Here is a 15,886-nt window from a genome sequence, read left to right on the forward strand (position 1 = left end):
ACCAAGCTCTCAGAAAATCGCCTCTTTTGAAGTTTAGGGACGGCTAGGTTAAGTGGGGAAGAGACCCCATTGCTCTATTTATAGAGACAGCTCAAAAATGAGCAAATTTAGCTAAAACGTTACAACGTTTTCTGAAAACGTTACAACGTTTTATATTATAATGCGATTTTAGGTTTTCAATTTCCTGACAGCTCAGCTAATCATTTAAAACGTTACAACGTTTATAAAACGTTACATAACGTTTTGCTCTGTAAAATCTTGATCAAAAACATAAATTTTTGAAGCTCAAATTTAATTAAAACGTTACAATGTTTTAAATTTGAATTTAGCATTGATACAAACGATCCTAAAACGTTATAACGTTTTATAAAAACGTTATAACGTTTAAGTTGTTCTGTACACCTGTGCTTTAGCTGTTTTAACACTCCTAAAACGTTACAACGTTTTAAGTTGTTTCTGAGTTTAATCAAGCTTTTACTTCAGTGTTTTTAACAGAATTAAAACGTTACAACGTTTTATAAATGTTACTAACGTTTTACCTCTGTAAAAACAGCCTCAAACTTACTTTACCAAGCTTCTGATTTTACAATTTATATTCTTGATAAAAGTCTTCGTGATTTCTTCAGTCCAAGCATATTACATTGCAATTCCAACTCTTATTGAACCAACATAATCTTAAAACAGAAGAAATCGTAAAAATTCAATAATTGTATGTTTTTGCAAATTAGTCAAATAGACGTAAAAGATTATTGTACGAACAACAATATCTTGGTCGAAGCCGACAAAACTCCAACCTCATTGTCCCTTTCACGAGGGAATAATTGTTTCCCCAATTAACTAAAATTAACTAAAATTATGTGCCAATATCCGTGTCAATTTCAACAATACACATAATTCAACTATGACTAAACTTTGACTAAACTGTGAATATTTGTTTCCCCAATTAACTAAAATTATGTGCTAATATCCGTGTTAGTTTCAACAATACACATAATTCAACTGTGACTAAACTGTGAATATTTGTTTCCCCAATTAACTAAAATTAATTATGTGCCAATATCTGTGTCAATTTCAACAATACACGTACATAATTAAACTATGACTAAACTGTGACTAAACTGTGAATATTTGTTTCCCTAATTAACTAAAATTATGTGCCAATATCCGTGTCAATTTCAACAATACACATAATTCAACTGTGACTAAACTGTGAATATTTGTTTCCCTAATTAACTAAAATTATGTGCCAATATCCGTGTCAATTTCAACAATACACATAATTCAACTGTGACTAAACTGTGACTAAACTAGTTAGTTAGTTCATATTTTTCCAACAAGAGGTTCTTTAGAAATGATAGAGATGTCTTAGAAAGGAAGATAGAGATGCATTATAACAGAATGATGCAGATCGATGACGTGAAATTTTTTAATTTCTTTCATCACACACGGATCATAAAATAAAATTTGTATGCAATATACTAGTGCTCGCTGCATTTTACATAAATAAAAAAAAATCTATCATAATATGCAAAAATTATACTAAAATGAATTATACAATTAAATTAGTAACAGTCCACTCACTCCAAACAATACGGTGCGAAAATATAATCTTTATACTGTTGAGCTAACTAACTAGTTTTAAATATGAATATTGATCAATAAATAAATAACAATTATATTAAAAAATATAATTAAGAATGTAATTAAAATTTATTACCCCGAGCTGCATCATTCTGTTATATAGCTATTTGAATTGTTCCTAAGAGCAGGAATAATCGGTTAAGCTTGTCCCAAGTTATGCTGGTATTGCTCTACCTGCGAGCGCAATCGTGGTAGAGATTGATGTATCTTCATTCAACAATGATAGCAGAATAATATGTTTTCTATAAAGCAATAAATTTGTTTGTAGGAGAATAAAAATTAATTGAATTTACGAATTATAGAGCTAAGAGAAGAGTAATAGAGTATGTGTATTGTTCAGTGTTCTAAATAGCGCGCTATAGCGTTTTTGGACACAAAACGCTAAGCTATACAATTAAAACACGCTATTTGAGCTACAGACGCTATAGCGGTAATAGCGGTCCGCTATAGCGCATAGCGTGTAGCGCAAATAGCGCCCGCTATGCAACATGCTGTTTTTTTTTTTTTTTCAATTTATATGGGCTTTAAATAAAGGCTCAGATTGGATTTTAACTGTGATTTTTTTTTATAATTGACATACTAAGCTTTATATTAAATTATTAATTATTATTTTAATAAAAAAAATTATTAATTATTAAATGAGATCAAATAAGGAAGCTACAGCGCGCTATGCAACATGAGCTGTTTTTTTTTCTTTTTTTAATTTATATGGGCTTTAAATAAAGGCTCAAATTAAATATATTAAGATATTTCTTGAAGTAACAAAATGATACTTACTATATGGTAGTTTGAATATTTTGAATAGATTAAGATAATTAATTATGCCATGATGTCTAGGTTATTTTGAAATTTAAATAGAAAAAAGATAGATTATGTCATGATGCTGAATATATTTTGAATAGAAAAAGATCGATAGTTTATGATATTAGTAATACTATGGATATTTTGAGTCGCAATTTGGACTTTGTATTGGTTCAATATGAATACTATAATTTTTTAATCAATTTGATGTTATTTATTATTCTATGAGACTTATATAATGTTGATATTTAGTACAAATATATGATATAATTTTTATAAAAAAAAAAAAAACGCTATGTGGCATAGCTTTCGCTATAGCGACGCTATTCGCTATAGCTTTTTTTTTCGGCTTCCCGCTATGACGCGATAAACGCTATTTAGAACCTTGGTATTGTTAGATAGATTGGATAACTTGCTCTCTAAATATTGTGTGTTATTTATAGAGAAATAACATATACACAATTAAATCTGTGAATTTATAACAATTAAAATACCCATTTATTCTCTATAAATAACGGTACAAATAGCTATTCATTATACTTCAAAATATGTAGGTCAAAGACAACTAATCAACGGATCAATAATAAAATAATATAGATATTCATGGCAACCATAGAAATGAACGTTTTACCATTTCTATTAATGACAATTAGGAGAATGAATGTCATTTTATTGAGTATCAATGAATCAAAGAAATTAATAGCTACATATTTCATAAAATTTAAAAGCGTTAATATTAAAAATAAGTACTTATTTAAATAAATTTTTTGTTTTCAAAATATATTTCTAACACCTCTTCCTTGTACATATATTTCTCTAAGGCACCTATTCTAAACAGGCCAGGTTAGAACAAGGGATAAGGCAAGGAAAGCGATATATGTACAAGGAAGAGGTGTTAGAAATATATTTTGAAAACACAAAATTTATTGGTTGCAAGGAAAGCAATATATGTACAAGGGATAAACTAACAAAAGATTTTTTCGGGCAACCAATAAAATTGGTTGCAATAGAATTAATGGGTTGCAATAAATAATATTTATTACAACCGATTAATTTTGTAGCAATATCTTTAATCTAATGCATCAAATATTTGTTCAGTTGCAATAATTTGTTGCAAAAAGTCTATTTTGGTGTAGATATCGATATCTACATTGAGATGACGATAGGAGCTGAAGAAAGTTTAAACGGATGTAACTTTTCGCTCGAGTGTCCGATTTTAGTTTATAATCTAAATTTGAAAAACTTGCAAGAAGATATACGGGACTTCCTAAGTTTACATGTGGTTTTTTTGATATATTATTTTTTTAGTAATTGTTTTCTTTTTTTAAAGTACATAACAAGCTTTTGGAAAAAAAAAATCGAGTTTTCAATCTTTGAACGACTCAACAGATTCTTATTCCATATTGTCAATTAAGTGACTCATTATGATTCAGATTTTCCAAAGCATGATACTAATATTGGCACAAAGTATTCTCCTATCGAGTTTCGAACCTGATATATTTCACACATAGAGTATTGTTTTTTGGCAGTATATCAAGGTTTGGTTCTTGTGGAAAAAAAAATTTATTAAACAAACGTATCTTAGTGCCAGATATAGTTAATGTCAATATTAATGTTATGAGCACATGGTTGAAAAGCATGATTATTTTATTTTAATGGTTGTTGGCAATTGTCGACAACAAATATATTGATAAAAAAGTTTATTTACAAGTCCTAATTATAAAAATTAATTACCAACTCCTATACCTATACCTATACCAGGAGTTAGTAGGATCCCCATCTCGGCCACTTGTCAAGATCTCACGTGTTAATTAACGGATATAACTTACAAAATACTCCGTTAATCTTCGTGCGGAAGCGGATCTTGCAAGCGTAGCAGTATCACTGGTTCTGGAAGGAATCACAAACTGAAGCCGGAAGCCCTGCATTTTCCACGATCTAAAACCTTCAATCCTTAATAGAGTGCTTCTTGGTGCTCTCTATCTTTTCTCTCTAATTTTGGCTGTTACTATTCACACGTTTTTCTGATTATTAGTGAGAGAGAGAGACAGGTATGGATGGTTTATATAAAACCAATGCACCTTTTCATAATGGGTTCGCATCTATTCATAACGGGTCGGGTTTTTAGTTTCCCATAATGGGCGTACCCTTTATTAAATCCAACATCTCCCACTCGCACAAAATGGGATACCCACTATAAACTAAGAGAACGTAATCTCTAATCTCTGTTAAAATTCATACAAGGAAATAGGCCGTGACCAGCATATCTTAATTTGAGAGTCTATGTTGTTATCCAACTGTTAGGTATGTATAACAACATCTAAGTAGAGTAAATATGCAGTACCCCAGATCATCAAGTTACATTTTTTAAGTATTACATGATCTCTTTTAATTATTGATACAACCATACTTATATATTCACAATTATGTTACATAAACATAATTGGTGCACCAGTGAATATAACCTAATGTAACACTCAAATGATATTTTTCTTTTATCTAGAATCTCTTCATTCCAAATCAATTGCTATTCAGTTTTTTTCTAATGATCGCATCATACATGATCATTAGTAACATTCCAAAATAACTAATTGAAAAGAAACTTCAAGTATTTAGTAAAAAATCAAAGAGTACTCTGAGATCCTTTTGATCTCGCGGGTCTCACACAACAAAGAAGAAGAGATCATATCTTTTGTTACCCTGTTGGTCAATTGCACATATGGTATGAAACATATGTTACGGTATTATTCTTCATTTCCTATGGAGCGTATGTCTAAAATAAAATCCAATACCGTACAAGTGATAGTTCAGATATACATAATATCTAACTTGAGTCCACAACTCTACTTATCATATAAATTCAATAACAGGACTCCCACTTGGCATAAGACAGTTAAGGTGAATAGTGGGTATTTCACCTTCGGTCATAATAATATATTCATATGACCTCATCTTGATTCTCTATCAAGGCAATGTATATTTTAAGCACTTGCTCTCACATTTTGTATCATGTCTAGCTTAAAATCAATCTTATTTCTATGTCCTACCAAGACATAGAAGCGATTGCCTGTGTAAGAAGGCCAATCAACTGTCTGACATACCTTTCATTTTATATCTCATGTGTTATGCTAAATATAATAATATTAAATAATTTGTAACAATTATAACATAAATGTATAAGTAAATAGCATTCATTGCATTTATCCCACAAATACAAATATACATAATATATACTGTTCAATCAAAATATATATATAACTACTATCTACGTAACCCTAGAGATTTCACATTGTCACACCCCGAGGCCCACGAGGCATGACAGATGCTCCTGCCGTAGGCATACGGTTGCCCGTATACCTACTAGGCAATTACGATATGATAGAAAGTAAAACATAACGCGCAAACAAAACCAATAAATAACATAAACAGATCACAAATCCCAGCTGGTCAGGTTACAGTATACAAAACCCGTATCTCGATGGATACGCATCACAAAATGACATAGATAATATATATATATAACCAAAACATAACTATATACATAATCTCTAATGTCACAATACCAGACAAGCTAGGCAGCGGTGAAACCAGGGCCTACCGACCTCGTGCCTCTCCCGGATCAGCCGAACCAGCACCTGAAAAATTTACCCAAAAGAGGGGATGAGAAATAAATTCTCAGTGCGATAAATTGCCACAAATCGTTCCTGGACTTGCAATCACAGATTATATTCAAAAATAAAACACAAATAAAGCTCCTATCAGTTTATAACCATATATAAACAAGAATGCATAAATCCAACAACATACATCCAAATGAAATCACAATTCAGAATTGTCAAGATGAAATTCAATCACACAATATTTGGTTTAACTCGGTTTCAGAATATCTGGTAGTAACTACAAATGTTCCACCAATCTGGACCCCAATTTGTTCCCTCTCATCTGTAGGGTTACAGACACCTACAGACGGCTGCGCCAGGTAAAACCTTTTCTCATGACACTCATCTGTAGTTACAGGCCTAACCGTTTAATTAAAAGTCTGGTTTCAATTCACATCCAGAAAATCCATATAAAGCAAATTGACCATCCAAATGCATTACCCCCTGGGTAATGCCTCTGATGCACAAGTCACATATAACCACAATCATAATACAAAGTCACTTACCCCTCGTCCCAACCGGTACTGGGAACTGCCGAGGGCCAGACGATCTAAAGCTTTAGAACACTGGGCATCAAAGTCTCTGCAGAGACTTTGACAAATCCGATTTCACCCCCTGGGTAACGTCATCACGGTGGATAACAATAATACCATATCCACCAACCAATGGTGATATGAAGCACGGTGACTTTAATTCCAAAATCAGATCATTCAGATCAACACAATTAATAACCATACCAGCATGCAAATCAATCAGATAAAACAATTCAAGTTTCACTTTATTTGGGCAATGCAATGCATATGCAACACAATCCGATAATGCAATTCAATCAATAATCAACATGTCAATCGAAACACAGTTTAATTCTGAATATAAAATATCAAACAAGTCCAGAAACCCCGCACCTGATTATGAAAAGCGTATCTCGCACTTATAGTTCGGACGTCTCGAAAGATCCCGCAAAATCTTGCTCAACCGAGCCTACACCTATATTAACATATATACTTAATTCAATATTTGTTCGACGATTGATATGCTTACTTGAGTGATATTATTTTCTATATACTTTCCTTAAGATAATCCATTTTGGAATAAGTGATCAAGCCTTTCTCAATAAATATTAAGCCTTTCGAAGACAATATTAGCACTTCATCAAAATATTATGACTTTGTTTAATTATCACCATACACAATAAATATTAAGCCTTTCGGAGACAATATTAGCACTTCCTCAAAAATATTATGACTTTGTTTAATTATCACCATACTCAATAAATATTAAGCCTTTCAGAGACAATATTAGCACTTCCTCAAAAATATTATGACTTTGTTTAACTATCACCATACACAAAAGAAGGAACAAAGAAAAGAGATCAACACCAAATTAATTTCAGATATTAAGAGAGTGAGAGAAGAACTTACCAATCAACAACTTTGTTTGTTGGATTCGACTAGACAAATCAAAATATTTCTCTAATTTTCGGATTTGAACCAAACCCTAGATAGAAAATCAAGATTAAGATAGAATTGAGAAGAGAATCACTAAATTAACAACCTAGAAGCATAATGGAGATAGATTACTCATCATTTATACAAACATTTCAGATTTGAGCAAAACCCTAGCAATAGAGATAAAATTCAGATTTTTGATGAGAGAGGAGAGAAAGGGAGTACCAATGGGGAAGCTAGATGGCCACTAGAATGAGAGATTCTCAATAATTTCCATTCTTTTCTTCAATTTCTCAAGGTTTCTTGGTGGATTTTTGAGAGAGAAGAGATGATCTCTCCTTCTCTTTCTTTTGGCAGCAAACACACAAGGGAGCAACGAAGGGAGAGAGAGGGTTGAATTGTTTACATGCATTTTGGACATTTTTCAAAATAGACCCTCCACTTGTTTGATATTACTAAAAGAAGAATATACATATATAGATATGTATATAAAAATCTCCATATTTCTTAATAAATCTTTAATTTATGTAAGGTATAAATTTCAAGATTTGATTAAGTCTGACTGTTTCGAAATTTCAGACTAATGTTATGTTATAATTGTTTTAATCTTCAACTCCTAGTTCAACAACAAAATATATATATATATTTTTTATTATGTTTTAAACATTCTCATTATTATTATTATTTTTCTATTATAAAAATTTTCTTAACGTAACACACATGGCCAATAAACACATCTCTAGGTATTGCCTTTGTAAAAGGATCTGCCACCATTTTGTGTGTAGATATGTACTGCATGCAAACTTGCTTTCTCGCCACCATGTCTCTAACGAAGTTATACTTAGTATCAATGTGTTTGGTCTTTGAGTGATACATGGGATCTTTTGTATAAGCGATTGCTGCTTGGCTATCGCTGTATACCAACACTGAGTTAGTTTCATTATCACCGAAACCCAAGTGATTCAAAAATCTTTTAAGCCAAACTGCTTCTTGTACTGCTGCTGAAAATGCTACAAATTCAGCTTCCATTGTGGATAAGGATATGCAACTCTGTTTCTTACCACTCCAAGAGATAGCTTCCTTACTAAGTAAGAAAACATAACCTGAGGTAGATTTTCTTTCATCTAAATCTCCTCCCCAATCAGCATCTGCGTAACCCATGAGTTGCAGATTTTCTCCTTGAAAACACAATGAATAATCTGCAGTACCTTTCAGATATCTAAGTATTCTTTTTACTGCTTTCCAATGGGACTGTCCTGGATTGGCTTGATATCTACTCACCATCCCAACGGCGAAACTGATATCTGGCCTAGTACACATCATAGCATACATGAGGCTGCCAACAACACTTGAGTAAGGAACTTTTTCCATTTGTGCTTTTTCATCTGGAGTCTTTGGACACATTCTTAAACTAAGACCTTCGCCTTTTGCTATAGGAGTATCAATGGGTTTACAGTCTTGCATATGAAATTTTTCAAGTACTTTCTTGATGTAATGCTCTTGTGATAGAGCTAACATCTTCTTGGAACGATCTCTTTCAATCTTCACTCCAAGAATGTATGCTCCTTCACCCATATCCTTCATATCAAAATTGGAGGATAACCATTCCTTAATGATTTGTACATACTCTTTATTGTTACTAGCCAACAGTATGTCATCCACATAAAGCGATAGAATCACAAATTTGTCTTTGGACCTTTTGACATACACACAATGGTCTTCATCAATCATTTCGAAATCAAATGATATGATTGCTTGATGAAACCGAATGTACCATTGTCTGGAAGATTGCTTGAGACCAAAAATGGATCTCAACAATTTGCACACTTTGTGCTCTTGTCCTTCGGCAACAAAACCGACAGGTTGTTCCATATATATCTCTTCTTCTAGATTGTCATTTAGAAATGCAGTTTTAACATCCATTTGATGTAATTCCAAATCTAAACTGGGAACGATAGCTAGTATCAACCATATGGAAGTAAATCTTACAACAGGAGAGAAAGTATCTTCGTAGTCTATCCCTTCTTGCTGTGTATACCCCTTAGCAACAAGTCGTGCCTTATACCTCTCAATTGAGCCGTCAGCTAGACGTTTAATCTTGAGAACCCATTTGTTCCCAATTGCCTTGCGTCCTTCAGGGAGATCAACTAATTCCCAAACACTATTTGATCTCATTGACTCCATTTCTTCTTCCATTGCTTTCATCCATTTCTCTTTAGCAGGACAAGTGAGAGCCTCTCGAATATTTCTTGGCTCTTCTTCATCTTGCATGACAATCATGTAAGATTCATTTTCGATTGGAAAATGACGTTCAGGGACTCTAGCACGATTGCTATGCCTAATTTGTGATTGTACTGAACTTGGCTCAGCATCATCTACAGACTTGCTCCCACTTGGATGAGATACTGTTGGAGGTTTAGGAATATGCACCAAACGATTTGCAACAATCAAATCATCTTGCTCCTCCTCTACTTCATATAGAGAAAATTCCTGACCTATCTCACCCTTTCTTGGAAATTCATTTTCCAAGAAAATGACATCTCGGGACTCAAATTCTGTTACACTCCCACTCGATTGTTCACCAATGAACACATAACCTTTGGAATGTTCGGAGTATCGTATAAATATACTCTTTTTACCTCATGGACCCAATTTACCATGTTGATGAGACGAATCATGAACAAAGGCAGCGCATCCCCAAGGTCTCAGATTACTAAGATCTGGTTTTCTATTAGTCCAAAGTTCGTAAGAAGTTGAAGAAACAGATTTAGAAGGTACACGATTTAGAATATAGGCAGCAGTCAATAATGTATCACCCCAAAAATTAATTGGCAGATTTGATTGAGCCATCATTGACCTAACCATTTCCAAAAGAGTCTGATTTCTCCTTTCAGCCACTCCGTTTTGCTGTGGAGTATATGGCATGGTTAGTTGCCTTAGTATTCCTTTTTCTTCGCACATTTGTTTGAACTCATCAGACAAATATTCGCGACCGCGATCCGTTCTTAAGGCCTTAACCTTTCTGTCTAATTGATTTTCACATAAAGTTATAAATTTCGTGAAACAAGCAAGAGCTTCAGATTTATGAGATATCAAATAGACGTGACCATATCACGTATAATCATCAATGAAGGTGATAAAGTATCTACCTCCATGTCATGCCCTCACATTCATTGGTCCACAAATGTCAGAATGAATTAATTGCAATGGAAATTCAAATCTGGTTCCTGTTCCAAATGGTTTTCTTGCCATTTTTCCTTTTAAACAATTTTCACATGTTGGTAGACTAACCCTTTCAATTTGGCCTAACATGCCTTCCTTGGCTAATCTATCCATCCGTTGTTGTCCAATATGGCCTAATCTCATATGCCATACATTCACATCAACATTTTCATCAGTATATGATGTAAATAAAGAAAAATGGGTATTAGAAGAAGTCATCACATTAATAACATCCAGAATAATAAAACCATTCGATACATATCCATAACCATAACACACATCATCCAGAATAATAAACCATTCGATACATATCCATAACCATAACACACATCATCCAGATACAATTTAATACTAGTACCACACATGTTCAAAGTAAATCCAAATCTAAGAAGAACTATTACAGATACAAGATTTCGTCGAATGTCAGGTGCAAAGAGAACATCATGTAAGAGGAGGGTTCGACCATCACGCATATCCAACTTGAATGTGCCTATACCCTTGACTGGTACACGAGAGTTGTTTCCTACATAAAGCCATTTTGAACCTTGCGGAATTCAACGAAAATCCACAAACAAATCACGGTCTTTGGCTACATGGTCTGTTGCCCCTGAGTCTACAGTCCACAAAGGATGAGAATCAGCAATAAAAACAGAACTGGAAACATATGAAAAATATGAAAGTTTTTCTATAATTTGTACCTTGCGGGGCTCTTTGCATTCACGAGCATAGTGACCCTTCTTGCCACAATTGAAACACTTGATCTTGGCCTTATTATGCTTCTTAAAATTCTGAGAAGCCTTTCCCTTGCCACGATCTTGCCCCTTATGCTTTTTCTCTTGTTTGCCCTTCTGACCATAATTTGACTTACGCTTCTGGCCTTGCCCTCCATGAGAGCTTGAACCAGCCAAATGCACAGCAGATTCAGTTTCTTGAGGCTTGGATGCCTCAATACGATCTTCCTCAAGTTCCAGATGCCTTGCTGCATCGTTGAGAGTTTTAATACTCTCGTTGTGGGTCAGATTCACCTTCATGTGTTCCCAAGTATGAGGAAGTGAACGAATCACTGCTTGAAGTTGTTGCTCATCAGTCAAAACATGGCCAGCGTCCTTCAACTCACTAATCATATTTGACATCTCCCTGAGATGTTGTGATAGGCCTAAATTATATACATATTTGATCTGATTTTTATCACGAAATAACACCAAATATCTTGTATTTTGAATATAAAGTGAATATAATACAACTTGGATCAAGTTACTGCGTTTGTTTGGTTTTAATTTGTAGGAAATGAAGAAAAATGAAGAAAACCGAAGGAAACTGCTCATTGCGGACACACAGTTTGTGATATGGCCAAAATAAGTACTTAGATGGATTTCTGGATGCGCGCCAATTTTAAAAAGATATTATAAGCTATACATCAAAATCCGTGCAGACGCACGGATCTCGATGCAGACGCACTCTGGTCGCACAGGAAAAGTCCGAGCCTAGTGCGGATCTCGATGCATCCGCAGTGCGGGTGGTGAAGACGCAGTGCGGATCCCAGTGCGGATGGTACTGTAGCAGTGCGGGTGGCCTGGTCCGCACTGTAGCAGAACGCATAACTGGAGCCTGATCTTAAAATAGCAATAACTTTTGACTCGTAACTCCGATTTAGGCTTGCGACCACTTTTTGGAAAGCTAGGAAGAAGATCTACAACATGAGAAACTAAAAAAAGGAAATTTGGAGTTAGTTGGACGCACAAAACTCGCAGACAGCCAAAATTACACGTTTTCAACACGGTTTCTATTTTTGGCGCATCATGAACTCGTTTTTACAGCCAAAGGTGGACAAGGCAATCCTGGAGAAACAATCCAAATATAGCACCCACCAACTCCACTTCCTAGGCTCTTAATTGAACATGATCCTTGGCTATAAAAAGGGGGGGTTTATCATCCATCCATCCATCCTCATCTCATTCTCTCCCTCTCCACACACATCTCTTCCTATTTCATTCTCTCTCTATACACACAATACTTAGCAATAAATTCTGGAGAAAAGGAAAGCTTTCAAGCAAGGAGAATAAGGGTTTCCTGAGCAAGAAGTCGGCAAGATAGAGGTTTTTGATTTGTCAAGGGGTGTAATTACTTCCTTTATTTCATTTCTTCTTACTTTGCCAATTTTTGTAATGGATCTCTCCATGAGGGAGTAGTTCTCTCTCTAGGGGTTTAGGTCAATGCATGAACTTGTTTAATTGTATCTTATTCGGTTATTTGTCTTTGTTATGATTGTTTTATGGGATTTGATGTTAATTTCTGTGATTTATCATTTGTGTTAATTACATAATTAGTACTTGAAATCGCAGTAGTCCCGCTTTGGTATCTCTTTGTCAAAGGATCCAAAGAAGTTAGGACGAGAGGAGAGTACCATTTATGAATGCAAATACCCTAGGTTTAGATTAGGATTGTAACCAATTTGTAATCTAAACCGGAACTATAGAAATTAAGGTTAGGAATTTGGTGAAGAACCTAACCGTGAAGGCAAATCCTAATTAGGACATCTCAAATCGAATCGGGTATTGGTATGAAGGACTTAATCGTGAAGTATCAATATTTGAGGAGAGGAGAGACTAACAAGAGCTTATGGTCTAAGTAGCTAGGGTGAAGGACCTAACCGTGAAGTCCGAATTACTTAGACACGTTATTAATTCACGAAAGTGACCCTTAATGACATATTAGGTTAGAAACCTCATCAAATCATACATGAAATTAAACAAATACCGAATAGATATAGTTAGCAAGGGAATGTAGACCAAAGACCCCTAGATCTTCTCATCTAGAAAGCAATCTAATTTTTCTTTTATTCATTTACTCTTATTGTTTTAAAAACTCTCTATTCGGGTATTGAACCCAAATTTAGGAATTGTTAGAACAAACCCCCCCCCCCCCAATTTACTTTTATTGCACTTTACTTTATTATATTTTTCTGAAATTTATTAGTAAAGTTTTAGCATAGTAATTAAACGTACTCCCTGTGGATCGATACCCGACAATATACTACAAAGTAGGATTGTATACTTGCAATTTGAACAAAAAGTGTATTTAGGGTTAAAAGGTACATCTCATTGTACTGAAACTTTGTGAATACGCTTTTGCGAGCATCAAGTTTTTGGCGCCGTTGTCGGGGAGTATAGGTTAAATACTAAGTTTTTACTTTAGAAATAAATTTCAGATTTTCTTTTTGTTTGGTAACTAATCTTGGTTCTTTTTGAAGCATTCTATTAGCACCAAGAACATCGAATCATGGAAAACAACAACAACGGAAATGGCCGTAGCCGTCAACAAGGCCCTCGCTTCGGTTTCATCCCTCATGGCCAAGATCCATGCGACATCAAGCCCTCTCTCATCCACCTACTTGGCCAAAACCAGTTTGGAGGAGCCCTAAATGAAGATCCACATGCTCATTTGGCGGTTTTCGAAGAACATTGTGGCACTTTCGCTCGAGAAGGGGATGATCTAGACAACCTCAAACTCAAATGCTTCCACTTGTCCCTCCGAGACAATGCGAGAACGTGGCTACGAACCGTCAGCCGGGACCATATCGAAACATGGAACGACATGGAGAAGTTATTCTTAGGAAAATACTTTCCTCCATCCAAAACCCAACATTTCCGGACGAAGATCACAACGTTCAAGCAAGCCGAGGGGGAGTCTCTAACCGAGACATGGGATCGATGGGCGGAGCTCCAACGCTTATGCCCTAACCATGGCCTTGACATGTGGTTACTTTTTCAATTTTTTTATGGAGGTTGCACAATAGCTACTAAAACTCATTTAAATTCAGCTGCAGGGGGAAACATGTCACGAATGGATCCGGAACAAGCCATGGCAATGATTGAAGATATGGCGATCAACCAAAGGGAGTGGACGGCCGAGCGAGGGGGACGAGCCCAAGCCACACCAGGCATCATGAAGGTCGACGAGGTTACCGCCTTGAGAGCACAAATGGAGGCTTTACAACACCAACTGGCACAAATGCAAAATGCCAAATCCGTGACGAAAAGGGCCCCATGCGGCATATGTGGAGAGGCGACTCATATCACCGCTGATTGCCAAGTCCTTATGGAAGGCGACGAGATAGAACAAGCGAACGCCATGTTTTATAACCAAGGAGATAAGAGGAATGACCCGATCTATAACAAGGTTAGGCAAACCGACAATTTCAATACAAACTCTTACAACCCAAACAATAGGTGGAACCATCCGAACTTCAAGTGGAAGACCGAGAATGACAACTCCAACTAATTCCAAGGTAATTCTAACCAATACCGGTCGAACCAAAACTCATACCAAGGTCCTTCCTAAAACTCCAAATTAGAAACGATGATTGAAGACCTTGTACTCTCTCAAAAGGAGAGCATTAACAGACAAGACGAGTATATCAATTACCAAAGAAACACCAATGCCAAATTTGAGAAAAACTTTAGGGTGTTGAACCAAAAGTTTGAGTTCATGGATACGAAAACGAGGATGTTGGAGACTCAAATAGCACAACAAGCATCCTCATCCTCTCGCCAACAAAGGACGCTTCCGGGCAAGACCGACATCAACCCGAGGGAGTACGCGAATGCCATAACCTTGATGAGCGGCACGGAATACCAAGAACCGAAGATGCTGAGCATAGAAGAGCAACAACAACCACCAAAGGAGACACAACCACCTTCTGCTCCTCTCAATGCAAACACACCGGCATCAAATCAATCTCAAGAACCGGGTAACCCCAACCCGGCCAAGGTAAAATCTATTGAAACTCCTAAGTATATTCCTCCACTCAGGTTTGTACCCTTTCCCCAAATGTTAGTGAAGCATAAACTGGACCAACAAGAAATTTTGACCAAAAAGCGCACAATAGAGGAAAGCGAACATGTGATATTAGATGAAAAATGTAGCGCAATCTTTTCTACCGATTTACCTCCCAAAATGAAAGATCCGGGTAGTTTCTCAATACCTTGCTCTATAAACACAACTAGAATTGAAAATGCAATGTGTGATTTAGGAGCAAGTGTCAGTCTCATGCCTAAATCGGTTTATGACAAACTTGAGTCAAGCAATTTAGAACCAGCCAATATGACAGTAACT

The 15,886-nt window shown here is 35.4% G+C and overlaps 1 protein-coding gene across 1 annotated transcript; it reads left to right on the top strand.

Annotated features, from left to right (window-relative positions):
- Positions 1–14,050: 14,050 nt before the first annotated feature.
- LOC144560238 (uncharacterized) lies at positions 14,051–15,052 on the top strand. Its single transcript, XM_078309403.1, has one exon. It carries the CDS (start codon positions 14,051–14,053, stop codon positions 15,050–15,052), a length of 1,002 nt encoding a protein of 333 aa, XP_078165529.1.
- The last annotated feature ends 834 nt before the right edge of the window (positions 15,053–15,886 follow it).

Source organism: Carex rostrata, chromosome 10 (assembly GCF_964058835.1).
Source record: "Carex rostrata chromosome 10, lpCarRost1.2, whole genome shotgun sequence".
NCBI lineage: Eukaryota > Viridiplantae > Streptophyta > Magnoliopsida > Poales > Cyperaceae > Carex > Carex rostrata.